Raw genomic sequence first — 19,121 nt, 5'->3', positions numbered from 1 at the left:
CCCCCCCCATATTCAAGAAAACGATTAAAAATATTCAACTAAACTGCTTTTATAGCGGTCCATAAATCAGAACAATATCATTAGTGACTATATGTATTACATTATATGTAACTGCAGTACACCTCTAATAAACCACGCATGCTTATACATTAAATCTGTGTATGTTACATATCTTTGTATAGTCATTGTTAGTCAAAGGTGTTGAGATAAAATAAAACAACAGGGCCAGAGGGCCTGTATCGCTCATCTGGATAATAAAGCAACCATGAGAAATTATTCTTATTACAAACAATCCCTCCAATGGTACAGAAGAAAAAGTACAATAAAGAATTAAACCTAAATTTCCCCTATTGAGCCCCGCAACTCTGCACCCAAAGGGGCCACACCCATCACTTATACAAAATGCAGACCCCTTTGCCCTAGGATACTCCAGGCCAAATTCAGATAAATCCCTTAAATGGTACATAAGGAGAAGGATTTTAAAGATTTAAATCTCAATTTCCCTTTTAAGCCCCGCCCCTCTGCACCAAAAGAGGCAAACCAACCGTTTATACAAGATCATGGGAAGCTAAGAATTGAAGTTCGAACAAGTTTGATGTTTGAAAAAGTTTGAAGTTTGCGAAGTAGTTTCTAAATAAACAAGCCTTTATATACCACAATCCCCCAAAATAAAAATCGGTGTTCGTACTCATGGCAACGGGTAATATGCCTACTCCTAACACGATTTCTCAACCGGATGAGAAATCGTGCAGGGATGAGAAATCGTGTTGCGAACATTGTCATGAACTTGCCACCGGTCATACTTAACTTGCTATCACCAATAACTAAGCGAAAAGAGTCGTCACCATTGTAAGAGAGGAAACGTTATGAATAATCGTCATGCTAAAGACTGCCTTGTGGTATAATAGTGGATGGAATAGCAAAGACTGTGGAACCGGATTGAACAACACTATTACAGCTCATGTGACAAAATGGGTTTACCAAATGGTTAATTTAATTAATTAATGTGATTAATTTATGTTAGATTCATACATATCTTTGGATTATAAGTCATGTTGTAGTAGGAGTCAGTAATGTGTCAGGTAACCGTAGCCTAAAGGGTACATGTGATACTTAGAGTAATTGTAGTGACATAGGTATATACCAAATGTTTATGATGACAGGTGTATAGGTATAAGGACAGATGATGGATGTAGGCAATGATGTAACATATGTACTGGAAAACGTGTTTAACGGGGTGCATCCCATATTCATGGGGTCGGGGAATTGGCCATGAGAAGGGACAGGTCAATTTGGACGCAGGTTCAGGGAGACAGAGTATGGGGAGTGTGGCCATGGTTTGGCACATGCCTAGTTACTTAGCTCGAAGTCAGAGACACAACGTGAAGTATTACCATACGTAGATGAGATGTTGTAACCACCTGTACATGTACTTGACGTTGTAATGAGATTGTCGATTAACCACTATGAATACACATTACTATTATCCACTGTTACGTGTGTTAACGGCTGCTGTGTTACACTAATCCGTATACATGTGTTTTATCTTTTAAAGTAAATCAGTACATCTTATGCATACGCATGCATCCTAAATTAAGTAATACTTATGTAAATAAATTCATTAAATTTGCGCACATGACTTCTTACTCTTAAAATTGAAATAAAACATGTTTTTCATACACATGTTTTCTACCATTAAATAGTATGTGTTATTAATGGGGCATATAAGCGTCCATTGATGTATATATATGACTGCGTTATATATTTGCATGCATGACAGTATCCATGATTGTGATAGTGTAGGCATATATATATACATTCTTTGAAATATATTAAAGCTCTATATTGAATTGAATCTGGCTGATGGTATATACAAATCCCGACCTCCTTTATAACATGTGTCTTCATATACAGTAGATTGTGCCTCTACGAAGTGTAGCGTTAACATCGATCTGAGGGAAGCTTATAGCTAACGGTAAACGTACAGTCCGTTTTTATGAAACATAAATATATTGCTTCATCTTTGTACCTTTCTCGGAAGTCGTTGGCCAAGTGGCTAAAGGCGTCTGACATTCTGCTACCACTAGCCGTCCACCACTGGGTCGAGGGTTCGAGGCCTACGTGGGACAGTCGCCAGGTACTGGCCGTAAGTCGGTGGGTTTTCTCCCGGAACTCAGGCTTCCTCCACCACACAAACCTGGCTCGTCCTTAAATGACCATAGCTGGTACATTTGTAATAGGACGTGAAACACAAACAAACAATTAAACAAACAAGTGTCATGAATAATATTTACGAGATAGCATTAGGAATGCTATATATACCGCATTATTATTCGACAACCATCAATGATTAGATCAAATTATGTACATTGTTTGTGTATTTGAGTGTTAAGTGTACTCTAACGAGCCAAATAGTGACAGGAAATTATTTGGTCTCACTCGTACAATTATATACCATAAATTAGGCATTTACAAAAACACCATTTGTCACTGAGGTTATTATCAGCAGGCAGAAGAGCAAGCTTGCAACAAAAGAGCAAGCTCGCAACAAAAGAGCAAGCTTGCAAATTAAAAAAATAATCGGACAATTTCTTCAACTAATGGAGGATCCGAACAAAGGATCACGTTACAAGAATGATGATAGTGTGACTGCGGGCCGCTACGCATATTAAGAGAAATTGGCGTGTTTCATTACAAATCACACACTAAAATGCTTTTCGTCTTTAATCTATAAAATAATCCGTTATGCTGTTATTACATTTTCCCCCAGGAGAGCTCTCCTCTGATAGTTGACAGCACCTAAAATGGATCACGAAATCACAACTATATCCCCTTTTTATAAATGTAGATTGTGACTACAATCATTAAAGGTTATATCAAAGGACAAATATCTAAGTATTTTAAAAGATCTGGTTGGGTTTCCAATATGCTATTTTTAGAACACTCTGACGTCACCAATAAGCGTAAATACCATATCCAAACCGGAAAACCGATTGAATTTTGAAATATCTTATGTTTCAAATGAGCAGATCTCTGCTGAAATCTCAACATTTTGTGATGTTTTTTACGATTATTATGAACCAATTGTTTCTATTATCTAAGATTATTCCTAGTTTCAGGAACAGAAGACATAATCCTAACATGCCTTATTTGATCACAACGTACACGTACCAGTAAACATAGATCTGATTGCTGCGTTTGGAATAGCGCTACTAATGTTTATATAATTTATAACTAAATTGACTGCAGTCAAAATTGATGCAGTTCGCTAAAATCTTTGGCTAAATTATTGTTAAACATGAATCATGAACATTAAAGATTAAAATGTATATATCTAAAAAAAAAACTACTTTGTGGATTGATCTTATTACAAACCTGTAGAGCTGAACACGTGCTAAGCTTAGGGACTTATGATAACCTGTTTGTAGAGCTGAACACCGGCTAACCTTAGGGACTGATGATAACAAACCTGTAGAGCTGAACACCGGCTAACCTTAGGGACTGATGATAACAAACCTGTAGAGCTGAACACCGGCTAACCTTAGGGACTGAAGATAACAAACCTGTAGAGCTGAACACCGGCTAACCTTAGGGACTGAAGATAACAAACCTGTAGAGCTGAACACCGGCTAACCTTAGGGACTGGAGATAACAAACCTGTAGAGCTGAACACCGGCTATCCTTAGCGACTGATGATAACAAACATGCAGAGTTGAACATCGGCTAACCTAAGGGACTGATGATAACAAACCTATAGAGCTGAACACCGGCTAACCTTAGGAACTGATGATAACAAACCTGTAGAGCTGAACAACAGCTAACCGTAGGGACTGATGATAACAAACCTGTAGAGCTGAACACCGGCTAACATTAGGGGCTGATGATAACAAACCTGTTGAGCTAAACACCTCGGCACTTGAAGCAATCACATGAAATGTAAAGAACTGATTTTGTCAAGGAATAAAGCCACCGGAAGGAGATCTTTAAGTGCACCATATTGTTATACTGTTCATCAAAGATTAACCTTTTGAACTTGAGGTAATAGAAAATCATGTTTAAAGTGTTCCAAAACATATGTAAATAAGCAGCGAGAAGGAAAAGGCGGCCATGAAACCTTTTTCAACGTTACAAAGTTACAATTTTTTGTGATAACAGATATAGTGAATTTAGTAACAATTTCTCGATAATACTAATAGAAATCATTCTCGTTTGAATATTATGAGTACATGTGATATTCAAAGCAAAATAAACTAGATATACGATTAAGTACAATTTGTACAAAATATTTGTTAATTGTTTTGTTTTTTAAGATTGCCTAGTGCAACTCAATTCCAGCATGTTTGCATAGCAATCCAATCAGTTATAAAGAGTTATCGGGTAGCAGACTAAAGTACTATTGGTAGTAACACATTGAAACCATTGCAGACATGCAGTCGTAAAAAGTGATAAAGTAAAAACACAATAAAGTACTAATATAATATGTCGCTGTCCGGTGGATGTGTTCTCAGACTGGGTACAAGAAATCAGGTGGTGACTAGGTTTTTAAAAGTAAAATGTTCAATCTTTCAAACGTTATTAAGCATTTCTTTGTATATCAAACAGCTATCCGATTTTTATGAAAGAACGTTAGGGGGATTGATTTTCCGACGTTGAGAGCTTTCCTTCTTTCTCATATACATTATCATTAGGGGTTGAATCTTTACCGACATTTTATCTAAACCCCTAACCCGTGCAAAATTACTCTGAACTGCTTAGCTACGGTTCAAATATATCTTTACAAGTTACCAAGTCCCTGGACCCGATTTTTTTTATATATTTGAAGATTTGCTTGCAGACTAACAAAGATGTCTATTTTACTTCTAGATCGGCTTCAAACCTGTCAAGTTCATGGTATTAATGTTCCGCTGAACTAACCGCGAAGATGACTTGAAATAGTGTTTGTAAATCTGTCAAATACTGATTTCATTTGTTGGTTTGCGCTGTCGATATATTGGTGGATTTGAGTGATTGAAATATACATCTGGCATAAAGCATTACGTTAGTGTTTTATTGGTTATCGTCAGTCGACCGAATGGCGACTGAAAATTGAAACAAAGAATACTTTCCAAATAATCCAGATTAAATAGACAAATGGATCAACTGTTCACAGGGACAGAAATGATAAAAACGCGTAGCTTGTGAAATATGGAAATATAGGCATCACGTGACATAGGTTAGCGTGCGCAAAAGAACAGCCCAATTTATATGATAAGATTATAAAGGTCACTTTATTTATCAAAGGCGTATCGACACTGAGGTAGACACGAAAAAACGTTTGTGATAGTTTCTTTTGTAGAAGATATATTATCAACATATATTTGTACACACGGTTAAATTATTAATTCGAAATTCGAAAATGTTGGGAAAGTAATAAATTCAGGCCGCAAGCGGCCTTCGTTAATTTTTCTTTTCAAACATTTTATAACCAACGATAATACATGCACATACGTTGATTATTCCTGAAATAGTCGACAATGATATATAAAGCACGGCGATCTGGCACTTCATGTCATTCGTTTTTAACCTATTATTTTCATTAATTTATTAATAAATTCTAGCTCCTAGGCTACAGCCATTCTCGTGAACTTGCCACCGGTCACACTTAACTTGCTATCACCAATAACTAAGCGAAAAGAGTCGTCACCATTGTAAGAGAGGAAACGTTATGAATAATCGTCATGATAAAGACTGCTTTGTGGGATAATAGTGGATGGAATAGCAAAGACTGTGGAACCGGATTGAACAACACTATTAAAGCAGAGGGAGAGAGAAATACAAAATCAGGATATTTTTTCCATTTGCATTAACTCATAATCCGCGAAATAAAAATGAGGTTGAACTAGATAAAATATTGAAAGATGATGAAGAAACAAAGGATAAATTTGCAAAGACAAAATGTATAAATAGTAAAAGACAACCGATTTTTTTAAAAAAGGCCATATGCAAATCGAGTTATCAAGAACACCAAGAAAGCAAAATGACAAGATGTGAATATTTCCATTGGTACATATGATTTCTAATGAAAGGAACATGTTTGGGACCCTCCAAATACTATAACTTTTTCTTCCTTTTATGAGAACATGATGCAATAATCAGAACGTTAAACATACAAATTCCAGTATTATTAGCAATCAGCAATACCTAATGTAAGTGTGTGTGTCCATTGAGTTAACATTGTGTGTTTTTCCAGCGTCGCATGAATGCTTTGTGTATGATGGTTTTTACGTTGACCCTATACATAGAACCGTTATTTATAGTGTTGATGTAAGAAGACACAAATAACTAGAACAGGAAATCCAATTACCTGTAAATAATTATAAGTATAAGTGTAACGATTTCATGTAAATTGATACAGTTTCAGAAAATAAAGCACTATTGTAATCCGAGTGAAAAGTTAAGTACTCATTGTCTTATACAAAAACAAGCTTTAAAATCGTAATATGTTTATTGTTGTTGTTGTTGTTGTTGTTGAAAAGTCATTCCTAAAACAGCAATTAACAAAGTGAAGACATTTCAATGAATTTCTCCGTCAATGTATTTTCTTTATAGAAATATTAATTAAAAACTTTAAGCAGAGGAATTTCGAAATGAAAAAAGTGTCACAACAGACACCTACATACACCATACTTTTGATGTTAGTATTTGGTTGAATGGTTTGGGAAAATGTATGAAAATACATTGAAGTGTTTTTGAATAACTGATGAAAGACCACATTTGTCTGTGTGGCGGACAACCTTCAATTGTTCGTCCTGTTTCAAAATAAATTTGCTTCCCTGACTTTTCAGGCTGCACTCGATTTCGATTTTTGCACGAATAGATTGAATTCAACACAGTTTAAAGCCATGTTCTTACGTGCTATCTTAGGAGTCGGATGAACACATATTTGTAGTATTGTCTATATAATTGATTCTTTTATTTTGAGTAACCACTGAAATCACCATAGTAGTGCGTACATTACCGATGTTTATAATTACACTATTCCAGGTCTATACCTTGATTCATTGACGAAGATAGGTACAGATGAATGCTATTTTTTATTCTGCATTTATATATATTATTCGCAACAATTATCAAGAAAACTACTTGATATTGACGTAGATGAGCTATTGTTTGTAAAGTCTGGTAGACGTGTCGTACAGTACATGTATGTGTCGCTATTTTATAAGACATTTCTTACATTTAGTTAGCTATTTCTAATATAAAGAATGCTTGTTATTGTTAAACGTTCAACATTTGGCATGCATATTTATTTTTTCCAAACACAAGGTAAGTACAATGAAACTGTTTCTGACGATAAACATACATTTAACATAGATAACGATTAAATTAGAAACATGGATGATGATTGGGGCGAATAATACATCTAAATATAGAAGCGGGAAATCCAGTATGAAGTCGGGTGCTAATTGAAGGAATGGAGAATCCGCTGTGACCTCTGTGTAAGCATGTTATCATGTCTATTTATATTTCATGAAATACCCTGATGACAAAGGAGCTAAGTAAGGATATTATCCCAAAACAACCTTGTTCTATAAATTGTTCTATAAATTGACCATAAATTTTCGTTTTATTTATAGGAGTAGGACATCATTCAAGGTATATAAATATTCTTCCCGTTATCATAATAAACGTTACACCGTTCACTGTAACAACATGAAGCTTCCGGCTGCAAACGTCAAGGAGAGAATTTTAACACGGAGAAGGATTTCAGAAAATGTTTGTGATACAACAGATTCGCGGTGAGCTGGAAGGTATGATAAGGCGTTCTAATCTATATAGAGTGACTGAAGAGGTAAGTATGTTCTAAAATTAAAACCCACTTCATCCACCCACCGAGAAGAAAAGTCCGGAGATCCGTAAGTAAGATTAATTTGTTGATTAGTCAGTATCTGTTTGATTTAACTTAACTTAACAGTATCTATTCTGTCATGATCTGTGGTCTAAATATGCAAACTCCGATATTTTAAGCTCAGTTTGACTTTAAATATTTTATTGATTTTGAACCGATCATTTTGTTATTTTATCTGAGCATGGTTCAGACTTCTCGAGTTTGTAATAGCTAGGTTTGACGCTTTATACGTTTATATTTTATTGAATGAAGTTCCTTGTTTACATAAGGTTCGATGGTAATATAAAAATAATTTACTTATAAATGTTCGATACCATCACACTTCACATTTACACACTAAAATTTTAGGGTTCTTTTTACAGAAAGAATATGACATTGCTATCCCGTTTTAAATTTGCGATAAACATGTAATTGTAAATAATTGACAAACGAACAATTAACCGAACATTTTCCTCTCACTTTTGTTTTTAATTAATTTTTTTTTTTTTTTTTAATTTTTTTTTTATTCTAGTTCATAGACATCCCGTTACACATCATTAATGAAGGCGTGAGGCACTCCACGTACATGATGGTCAAAATAAACCCACAAGACAAAGATGGGAAGATTTATATACATGAAGTCCACACCACACAGACCTCAGTTTTCAGGTAAAAATATATCGTATTCCATAGCTGCTGCACGTTCTATCATGTTTAGAATAAAATTTCGTTTTGATCGTTTCACTTAAAAAAAAATCATGCGACCTAACGTCATGATAACTTTCGATATAATTCATGATTTATGAAATCATCCCTTACATTGCATTAAAATCAAATCGTGTGTATAGGCATAGAAGATACATTGATATCTAGGGGATACATTGTGTCTAGGTAACCGAATTCTGAGTATAAGATATGCTTTAAATACATTGTACAATGTATTGAGCACTATTCGCTGAGTATTGTATACTATACTTTAGAATACGCTCTTTCTAATGTAGTATAAATCACAAGAAATAATTGTTCGTGGAATGTTCGCTGTAATTTGAACCATTTGTTCACTAGTGTATCTGCGTGTTAACACAGTTTTTAGTCAACCGTTGTGTATTATCGCGATGGAAATTTTCAATGGATCATTTCCAAATATAGTTGTCGGAAATTATCAATAGTGTCATGATTCAAAATATGTTAAAACGTTGATTTCGATTTTATGAAGCATTCCAACTTGTTTTCCTAGATGGTTGACATAAAAATGATTGAAAAACATACCACGTGTGTGATACATGAAACAATTTTGATGTGTAAATCCTCCAATCAAAATCCCTAATGTCGGCCATTTTGTCAAACTGTAGCTAGTTGAAATAAAAAAACACTTCCCTTTATTTGACTTCGAATTTTCACAACACAAGTAAAAGCCGTCCACTGCAGCACCTTTAAGATAAACATGGTGGTAATACGTCCGTTAGTAACATACGTATAATGAAAGAACATCGCAATATAATCCTTCCTATGTGTTTTAACTCTGGCAGACGATACTGTTGTACTTATGATCTGTATACATGTAGGAAGCCCACGTTTAAATCCTACCTTCATAATGACAATGCTAGCGTGTACAGGTAGACCTAGCCATGCAAAACATTGACAGCTTAATGGCATATTGTCAATACAAGTCAATGGCTTAAGGTCCTTGTGATACTAACCAAACATGCAAGTTATTCCTCTGTCGTGTGTGTACCTTGTTATGGTTCAGATGGTCTTTACCCAGGTATATAACTTGATACGTATCTTACGTCGTCTGATCAAATTCCACCAGGTTATTTACTGTATGTATATTGTTTGCGTATCAAATAACCCTGGTTTGGTTGTGTTGTTTCAGACCTGGCGATGAGCTCGTGGCATTAGACAGTGAGCTTATTAACGACTTCACCGTTGAAAATATACAAGGACTCTTCTCTTTTGAAACGGACGCAAGTGAACAGCGAGTTAAGAATGTGGTAAGATTTTTTTTAAGCATGAAACAGAATATAAAACAGATATATGTACATGTACCTGTTTAGACTCAAGTAGATCAAAGACGATTAACAATGAAATAGTATTGTTCATGTGTGAGTATATAATATACAGTTTATATAAAAATGAGTGTCACATTAACGACATATACAGACATATACACCAATAATTAACCGTACTCAAATTATAAAATTACGTATTTCGTGATATATTTACGTTTTACCATTGTCAAAACATAATATGTACATAATCTTGAAAGGTAAAGCCGAGATTAAGGCCTATATTTACATATGTTTGTAAATCACTTTGTTTGGTATCGATATGGTTTTATTTGCGAACAGATCTTTGTCTATGAATCCATGTAAAGATGTTGGACATTTGTTTTGTTAATTGGATGTATGCGCTCATATTAACCTCAAATCTATAAAAACGAGTCCAGAATGTCAATGTCATGATATTCCATTTCACTTGCATGGCGTGTTCTTCACTGTATGGCGTCTGTCCTGCAGCATTGGCACGTCCATTTGGTCAGTAAATATTAAAAAGTGTTACAAGGGGGTGGGACTGAATGGTACTTTAATCTGACAAAACGATGAAATATTCACTAGGTTAAGCAACATACCTTGGTTAAGATACTTAGATATGAAGGAAAGATATGATATTTTGGTCAGGTTGGTAAGGTAGTTGTTTTAGTTGTTTTTGTTGTTTTAGTTGTTTTAGTTGTTTTTGTTGTATTTTGCGAAAATAGCAATATGTGTTGTAAGATCATAATCACTTGGCGAAAGGTTCTGTTTGGTCAACAAAACAAGACCCCAGAAGGACCTTAATGGTTAACTGAGTAAAGGAAAGTATCAGAATTGAAATCTACTAGTAAGTTTCAAAGCAGAAGTTGTTTAATGGTTTGTACTCTGTTACGTCGAATGGCCTGCCTCCAGCACCTTTGGGTCAGACACATCTTGAGTATAGATTCTGATTCCAACACTCTGGCTTATGATTACCACTATGTTTCATCAATATCTGACTTGTAGGTTTTGAATAGAAGTAAAAGATAGGAGGTTTTGCACTTATTGCCCCCCAATATTAGTCAATGGTTATCTAAACTATACAGTTCCCTCGTCATTTTATTTATTTAATATTGTATATAGTACATGCAGAACTTTGTCCGTTTGACTACAATACAAACCACTTACCTTGCTGAGGTCAGTGAAAAGGTTCATAAATCCTTAATTGTTAATATACAGAGGTTACATCGGATAATGACTAAAATAAAAACACAGGAATCAGCGAACAATAGTTAATTCTATACCATATTAAACATCGTTAACCTGGTTTTGTCTCTAAAAATTGTAGACGATAAAACGAACAGAGGATTTGGAGAATGGAGCAGCAGGAGAAACAGAGGAGCTTGACGTGGAGGTTGCCATCGTGACAGACATGATTTCCATAAGAACCAATGAACATGCTAGGTGGACACGTGTACGATTCCCAAGACCACAAAGGCAGCGGCATCAAAAGCGGAGGGTACAGTGGGTGAAAACGAAGCGTGGCGGAGTACAACAAGTGTTCATTCAAACAAACAATAGCAAATACCTGACGGTCCGGAATGGTGGCATCGTGGGAGACAATTTGGGTACAGACAACATGGACGATTGTAAGTTAATGAAGTCAAGCTTAAATGTGATAGCATTTTATTTTGGAAACCTATGTTCAAATGGGTGTACCAAGGTGGGTATTTCAGATACGTACAATTCTGACTTCTTTAGTTTCGTCCGTTGGAAATCATTATCATATATTTTCAGGACCAAAAATGAATGTAATCACTTAGAATTCCTAATGTTCTATTACCAAAACTTTGATTGTTGTAGTTGTTTTTATAACGAACCACTTTCTTTTCGTATTTCAAAAAAGGTATAAATGCTGAATTTTGATAAGCAACCGAAGGTACATAGATGTTTCCTCTTTACTGTTCAATATTAATATATGAGAACTAAAATGACATTAGATATTAGCGATACATTTGTTATGGCCAATTAGAGTCTGTTGGAGATAGAGATCACATTTAAATCAGTTGAATGACGTAACCTTCACAGTCAAATGATGTTAAATAATAGCTTGCAAGGAACTTATACAATGATTATGTGTCGGAGAAAATTTAGCATTCCAATCTCAGGGATAAAGACAGAAAAACCCTAGGTTTTGAGTAAGATTAAGTATGTTACTGTTGTCGACATCAGCTACCATGTGGATCCATTAATGATTTCCATATTCTAATTATAAAGATATGGTGTATATATGTATTGCTTATGATTATATACTGCATTGAGGAAAGGTTCAATAATCCAATAACTAATCTATGAATAGTAATAAACGTAAAACTTCATCATACGAGACTGAGCGATTATAATCTAAGTATATATGAACAAGCAGATAATGTCTATGCCAAGCCGGTACGACAAATATTCACCAATTAAAATACGTTTTTTGAGAAGAGTTGGTATATCATCCTCTTTAAGATATATATAACCTAAGAATGTTTATGCCCGCCCTCATTGAGATATTATCAGAGGTATTCAGAATTAATAAATAAACTCGTCGAATATCTCTACTTTCGTGATAGAAATCGACCACTGACGCACAACATTAGAACATGTGATTTTCAAAGATGCGTGTTGAAGAAGAAATAGGGCAAAGTTTCATGGTCGACATCATCGTCTCATCGGGAAGTGGACTATTTCTTTCTGTGACATGAAGATTAAATTTTTTTTCATAAGTGTGTCTTTTCCGTTGTCATGACCCCCAATTTAGCTTTAAGGAGGTCACATGACTTGAATTTGACCAAGATGTATATGGCGGATATAATTGACGGAGTTGAAGATGCATACTCTTTCAGAACATTAGTTTAGATCTCTTTTTTCACGATTAAATACATAAACATAAGATCACATGCAATTGTCAACTTGTGAAATGCTTCTTTGCAGTTACATTCCATTTGGAGCCAATGGTAGCAGCTTACTCAAAGGCCCTTCGACGTTCCAAAGTCGTCATATGCTGTAAGATTCGTTGGAAATCCTTCTGGGTCAAAACGGTAGAGGGCAGTGATGGGGAACTCGGAATGGAACTGGTACGAAATCACTTGTTATACATTCCGGGGTCAATCTGTATATGGCTACTGATTACATCTTTATTGTTATTCGAGTTGAATTTTAACAAATGAAAATGTTTTAGCTTTGTTTGTAGCAACAGGAGTACTGTTCGACCAATTTGAATTAAGGCCATGCCAACAAACAAAAATAGTTTCACAATCATAGATTAACTTTAGAAATACCAGATAGCTTCAGTTAGATTTAAGTATTTGAGTGCACTTAATATTTTGTAATGAAAAAGAAGAATTCGATTTGTTATGGTTGTGTTGAAAAGTTTAGTTGGTCATGTTTAGAGACAAGTTCAATGAAAACTGATTCCTTCATCATTCTGTGATATTTAATGTCGCATTGAAAAGTTACTACTTTTTGTGTGAATAATACGTTGATAACATCGCATTGTAGCACCATCAATTATGCACCAAATAACAAATCAATAATAGAGAAATTATCAAAATAAATTATTATTAGTTTTTCATTCCTGATTTTAAAACAAATACTTGTAGATATATAATTTAACATATATTATACTCGTTATCCCAAAGTTCTTCTCTTTATATTGCTAACATAACACATATACATATGTATGTACTTTTGTTAGAGTGACGATGACACTGACGATCATCTAGCTGTGTTCAAACGTCGGGTGAAGTCTGACGGACGGTTCGGAACTGGATTCGAGTGCCTTTTGTTCAAAAGTAAGTTGAATGTAATCGATTGTTCCACGACAATTTTACATTAACTTTCCAGTTTATGTTAGATATTTTTTTAATATTGAGTTTGGAAAAACAAAAAAGAATGAAAAAGTCCCAAAGCATGTATTATCATTTAATGTATATACATAATGCATAGAAAGACTGTTCTGAATACTCTGAATTAATAATCTTTTGAGTTATTTTGAAACTAGGTTCGCAATTAACAACTATTGGTTCTTTTTCAATCACAACGAGCGGGGAATAAAGACGACTGTAAATTTTCTATTAGTTGAAATTCCAATTTTTAAATTTCCTGATGTATTTATACACTTTTTTAAAATTTCCCTGAACAACTTATTGTTTTATGAATTTAACTATTCCAGATGTTTACCTCCAGTATATTCCCCAACAAAACAAAGTGGATATTAAGCCGTACAATCCTCGAGGAGACTTCGGCACAACTCTTAGATTTGTTCCTGCGTCTACTCTCTTCCGAGTGATATCAGTTAAAACGTCTTCCACTTCGAATCTCCTTTATTCGCCGAACGACACATCACCGAGGTTCAGTGCACACATAGACGAGTTTGAAGCCGCCGAAGGAACAACTGGTTGTTGTTCCAAGTGTTTCGGCTTCTTCAAACATCACAAATCTCGTTCGGACAGAAACGAATCTATAAGCAGTTATCCCACAATACCTTCAACAGACATAGCGAGTAGGGCAGACACAGAAGGTCCAACAAATTGACATGTTCGTATATATATATATATATATATATATATATATACATGACTTTTTAAATTTATTATATTTTTGGTGTGTTAGTAATTTGTATAATTGTAACCTTGCTAAAGGAAATCGACCTCGTTGATACATCTGATTGACTTCTTTTCAACTGATGTTAAAGGTGATGGCATGGTAGATCTACGTTATCCGTTGCAATGTTCATTCTTTTTTGTCTCGCAGTGCGTGTTTATTAAACGAAACTACCTGCGCATTGAATAAACCCTATAAACTATAAAAATAGTTCCGCGCTGTTTTGACATTATGACGAAAAAAAAGGTATCAGCATTTATCTAAAATGATATTTGAAAGAAAAACGAACGTTGTTTGTAGCAAGCAAAGCTGTAGATATGTATTCCTTTTTTGCCAAGATATCAAAATTAAACATTAAGTGTGTATCGTCATTTTGACCAACCAGAAATGGGCATTTAAGTTACATTCCATACGTTTTTTTATATGTATTATTTATAAACTTAACTCGTAACTTTCAATCCATGTATATTTCAAGAGGATATTTCACATTTACATATCATGACAAATCCGGATTTCTTCTTCACGTGATTTCAACAGCTCACCTTTCCGTATCTTTTCCCGATGATATTTATTAAACAATTGTTGGCATGATTCTTTAAAACGCAAACAACTCAACGCTTAGTGCGCAAATTTAAATGTTACGAAAAAGGAATTATCGAGCAATCATCACATCGTCGAAAAATATAAGAAATCCACAATTTATTCGCACTATCTATTTATGGGCAATAGTTTCCATCTTCTCTACGTGGCATTAACGTATTGTTATGTATGATACCTAGGGTCATTACATATTGTGTACATATTCATTGATTGGATGTGCTAACTGTTATTTATTTATGTTACCTAGGGTCATTACACATTGTGTACATTTTCATTGTTTGGATGTGCTAACTGTTGTTTATTTATGTTACCTAGGGTCATTACATATTGTGTACATTTTCATTGTTTGGATGTGCTAACTGATGTTTATTAATGATACCTAGGTTCATAACATGTTGTTAATATATGGGTTACAGTGATAAGATGTAGTAGCTGTTGTTTATTTAACTCGAGTAAGCTAATTTTCAAATTTCAATTAAACATTAGGTTTAGGCAACAAAAAACAAAACAAAAAAAACAAAAAAAAAAGCAAAAAATAAATAGATAAATAAATAAATTAACCGAGGTTCCAAAATTTGAAAGTCAACAAACGAGAGTTAGAGAAGCATGACCATCAACCATTTTTGGGATATTTTTCTTCCACAATGTTCAGATATTTTATCTGGAAAGCCCCATGTCTCTCTTTCGAATACAGTTTCTAATCAGAAAACAAGAGCCATAATTTATGACGTCACAATAGTAGATGATGTCGAAAAATATTTTCCCTTCACTTCTTAATAACAAGATTGACCAATGAAATAACGTTCATAGTTTTACTCACTAGTTGGTAAACAAAAATGTTTACCAACTCTGAGCAGTTTTATATCCAATGAGTCGAAATTGAATAAGTATATAGTGGTTGTTGGAGGAATAATGTTTACGTGTTGTTGTTTTTGAGTTTGTTCATTGTTAAAATATATTAAACGTAAAACGCACATTAAAAACTATTTTTGTATTATTATTGTTTAAAAGCAATAAAAGCAATAAAAGCACTGAACACAAAAATATGTTTAAAAAAATGAAATATATATATATATAAACAAATGACATGAGTTTCTTAATACCTCCCTAGCGCTTTCACCTCTTTAGAGATTCATCAGGGGAACTGTTTATTTATGTTAACAGGATAACAACATTTACACATATATTCTATCTGAAATGTTATGTTATGAAAGTGTTAAGGAGGACAAACACAAGTTGTCGTTACCGTTGTCTAACTTATCAGATACATGTATCTTCTCGAAGTATCAACAATGATTCTCATCGATTTCTTAGCAGTGTTGTGTAGCAAAGGCCATTATATTTCAGTATTTAAGAATCGAGCCAGTGGCCTCTGATATACTAGTCTTACGCTCTACTGAATGAGCTAAAGAGAAATTCCCCCCTGACAAGTCTGCAGACTACTAATTTACTAGGATGATATACCCCCCTACTATTTGCCAGAGGTCTCAGTGGTGCTTGCGAGAGCAACGCTTTCACAATATTGCCCGAGTACCACGGTGGCGCCAAAGTAACGAACGTCATTATTTTGTTCATTGCCTTCGCTAGGGATCGAACCCGTTACCTCTAGTTTATTAGACTGACCCTCTTCTTACGAAGGAGTGGAAGAGAAAATTTGCCAAACCGAGAGGCAAGGAAACGGTTAATAATTGTCTAAGGTTACCGTTGTTAACATTCCTTTCTTGTTGTCCAGAAATATATAAATAGCTACAAATGTACGATATATGACGCGATCTTAGGTTTTGATACGCTGAAAATATCTTGATGTTTTATCAGCTGCTGGAACCCCTTTACCGTTCTATTTTAACCTATTTAATAAATCACGATCCCCTGATAACCCACTCTTCCTAAAAAAACAAACTCACCTTTTATTCTTCACTACGTTCTTTTTATATATATTTTTTATTTACAGTAACGGTACTTGTTTTCGGTACAACATAGAACAAGAACTATGCACATAAGTATTAAAATACGGATGGATAAATTAAAAATTCACGCAACTTAATCAGCAAGAGTTTCATAATTCATATTTATCCTTACATCTTGGCAAGACGGAATGTATATTGTTCGGTACTAGACAAAAAAACTAAAAAAAAAGTTGACAACTTCGAAATAAATGTAAATGGCCAAACAATAAAAGCTTCAGAAAAAGTGTGCTACCTTGGCGTTGATATTGATCAATTTTTGACAGGAGACTTCATTGCTGAGAACATAATAAAGAAAGTAAATTCTCGTCTACATTTTTTGTACAGACAATGTAAAAATCTTCCTCTAGACATAAGAAAGACGCTATGTAATTTTGACTACTGCTGCTCAGCCTGGTATTATGGTTTAAATCAAAGGTTAAAAAAACAGTTGCAAGTAGCACAGAACAGAGATGTACGTTTTATTTGCGATTTTGGGCCAAGGACGAGAATAGATGGTAAAGTCTTAACAAATCTGAATCTTTTGAATGTTGAAAACCGAGCAAAGCAATTGGGCCTAAACCATATGTTCAATGTATTTCACGAAACTTGTTCAAGTTATATTACAGAAAAATTTACGAGAGTTAATGAACGCCATGGATACGCAACTAGAAAATCATCTTTAAACTTTACAGCGCCATGTGCAAAAGGTCAGATGTCAAAGTCTTTCTTTTACAACGGGATTCAGATTTGGAACGTTTTACCTTCTGATATATGGTCTATAGCAAACAAAATGAATTTTAAGAAGAGAGTGAAAACATTTTTACAGCAGAGTTCTAGATATTTTATGACTAGTTATGTGTAACACATAATGCGTTTTATGCAACAGAGACCGTTAGTGTTTTATACTTATATGAATATTACCATATGTGACACAGAACATAGGGTGGTGGTGTTAATTTTGTACTCAATATATTACCCAGTGATAAATATATGTATGTATTGACTTGTACTTGTATTTGTAAAATGATCGTATTTATGTTATATGTTAGGGACCACAGTGGAAATAAGTCTGTGACTTTACTGTGTTATCGTAAAACATGTATTGTATTGTCCATGTGATGTACTTTTATGTATTGATGCAATGTTTTACCAAATAAATATATCTATCTATCTATCTATCTATCTACGTTTGCAATATCTACGGAATCTAAGACAAGTAGCGGCTATAAATATCGTTCGTCTCAGGAAATGAATTCAAGAATTAGTGACAGGTTTTGGAATGATAGGAATACAGATATTAAACTTTGTTTTTAAATATAAAGGTATAGCACATTTGGTATAATTAGATCGGATTTGAAATTTGATAAAAAGGAAGTCGTTTTTATGTTCTCGATCAACGGTTTCGTTTGTAAATTTCCCGTTGTGAAGGTCTGGAGCCTGATACTCTTTAAATGACATTGAATTTATACAATAAGTCATGTGTTGTTCTTGTCAGGTACTTTATGTACCTATGAATCTAAACACACAGTTGTTGAACTTCAAGTGCTTGGTCAAGTACATGAATATGTACAAGTTTCTATGAATTACTAGAATCATACCAGGGCTTTGTTGTCATATATGGCTTGTCACCAAAACTTGTATTAAGGTGGGTCTTTGAAAATTTCCCTGACTGTCAGGTTTTGAAGTAGGAGAGTGCTGATTTAACCGGATAATTGATTTGGTATAAGAAACATTAATATTACATAATTATTATTATTATTATTTCCTTTATTTCCTCCAAAAACGAAGAGTTACAGAAATACGAACAAAACACTATTGAAAAGAGAAGAAAATGCATTCACAATCATGGTCACACCCTGACATAGTGACTCACACATGCACATGGACAGACACACACATAAGAGAATAATAATAGTACACGCATCATACCATAAAGTACTATAAACACAACACAATGATATAATAGGTACTATTACAGTCATTATACGGTGATAATTATGATGATAGACAGTATAACACTAATCATATATTACATCACACATTGATATA

The 19,121-nt window shown here is 34.2% G+C and overlaps 1 protein-coding gene across 4 annotated transcripts; it reads left to right on the top strand.

The window, feature by feature from the left end:
• Positions 1-7,615: 7,615 nt before the first annotated feature.
• Positions 7,616-15,627, top strand: LOC110462523. 4 transcript variants are annotated; one of them, XM_021516505.1, is made up of 7 exons: positions 7,616-7,831; positions 8,400-8,536; positions 9,744-9,861; positions 11,228-11,528; positions 12,856-12,998; positions 13,619-13,715; positions 14,096-15,627. In XM_021516505.1, exons 1-7 carry the CDS (start codon positions 7,754-7,756, stop codon positions 14,455-14,457), a joined length of 1,236 nt encoding a protein of 411 aa, XP_021372180.1. In that variant the 5' UTR covers positions 7,616-7,753; the 3' UTR covers positions 14,458-15,627. The 4 variants fall into 4 exon arrangements, with proteins under 4 accessions (XP_021372180.1, XP_021372183.1, XP_021372181.1 ...); XM_021516508.1 differs by having other exon boundaries at positions 7,617-7,790; XM_021516506.1 differs by having other exon boundaries at positions 7,617-7,895.
• Positions 15,628-19,121: the final 3,494 nt, after the last annotated feature.

This window comes from Mizuhopecten yessoensis, unplaced genomic scaffold (assembly GCF_002113885.1).
Source record: "Mizuhopecten yessoensis strain PY_sf001 unplaced genomic scaffold, ASM211388v2 scaffold10797, whole genome shotgun sequence".
Lineage (NCBI taxonomy): Eukaryota > Metazoa > Mollusca > Bivalvia > Pectinida > Pectinidae > Mizuhopecten > Mizuhopecten yessoensis.
Note: the sequence above shows the minus strand (reverse complement) of the source record. Positions and strands in the feature narration are given on the sequence as shown.

Bases quoted from the DNA above. Each gene is read 5' to 3' on its own strand.
- LOC110462523 (XM_021516505.1), top strand. From the start codon at position 7,754: ATGTTTGTGATACAACAGATTCGCGGTGAGCTGGAAGGTATGATAAGG. The intron at 9,862-11,227 runs GTAAGATTTTTT...TAAAAATTGTAG, and splicing joins AACAGCGAGTTAAGAATGTG to ACGATAAAACGAACAGAGGA. The intron at 12,999-13,618 runs GTACGAAATCAC...TACTTTTGTTAG, and splicing joins GGGAACTCGGAATGGAACTG to AGTGACGATGACACTGACGA.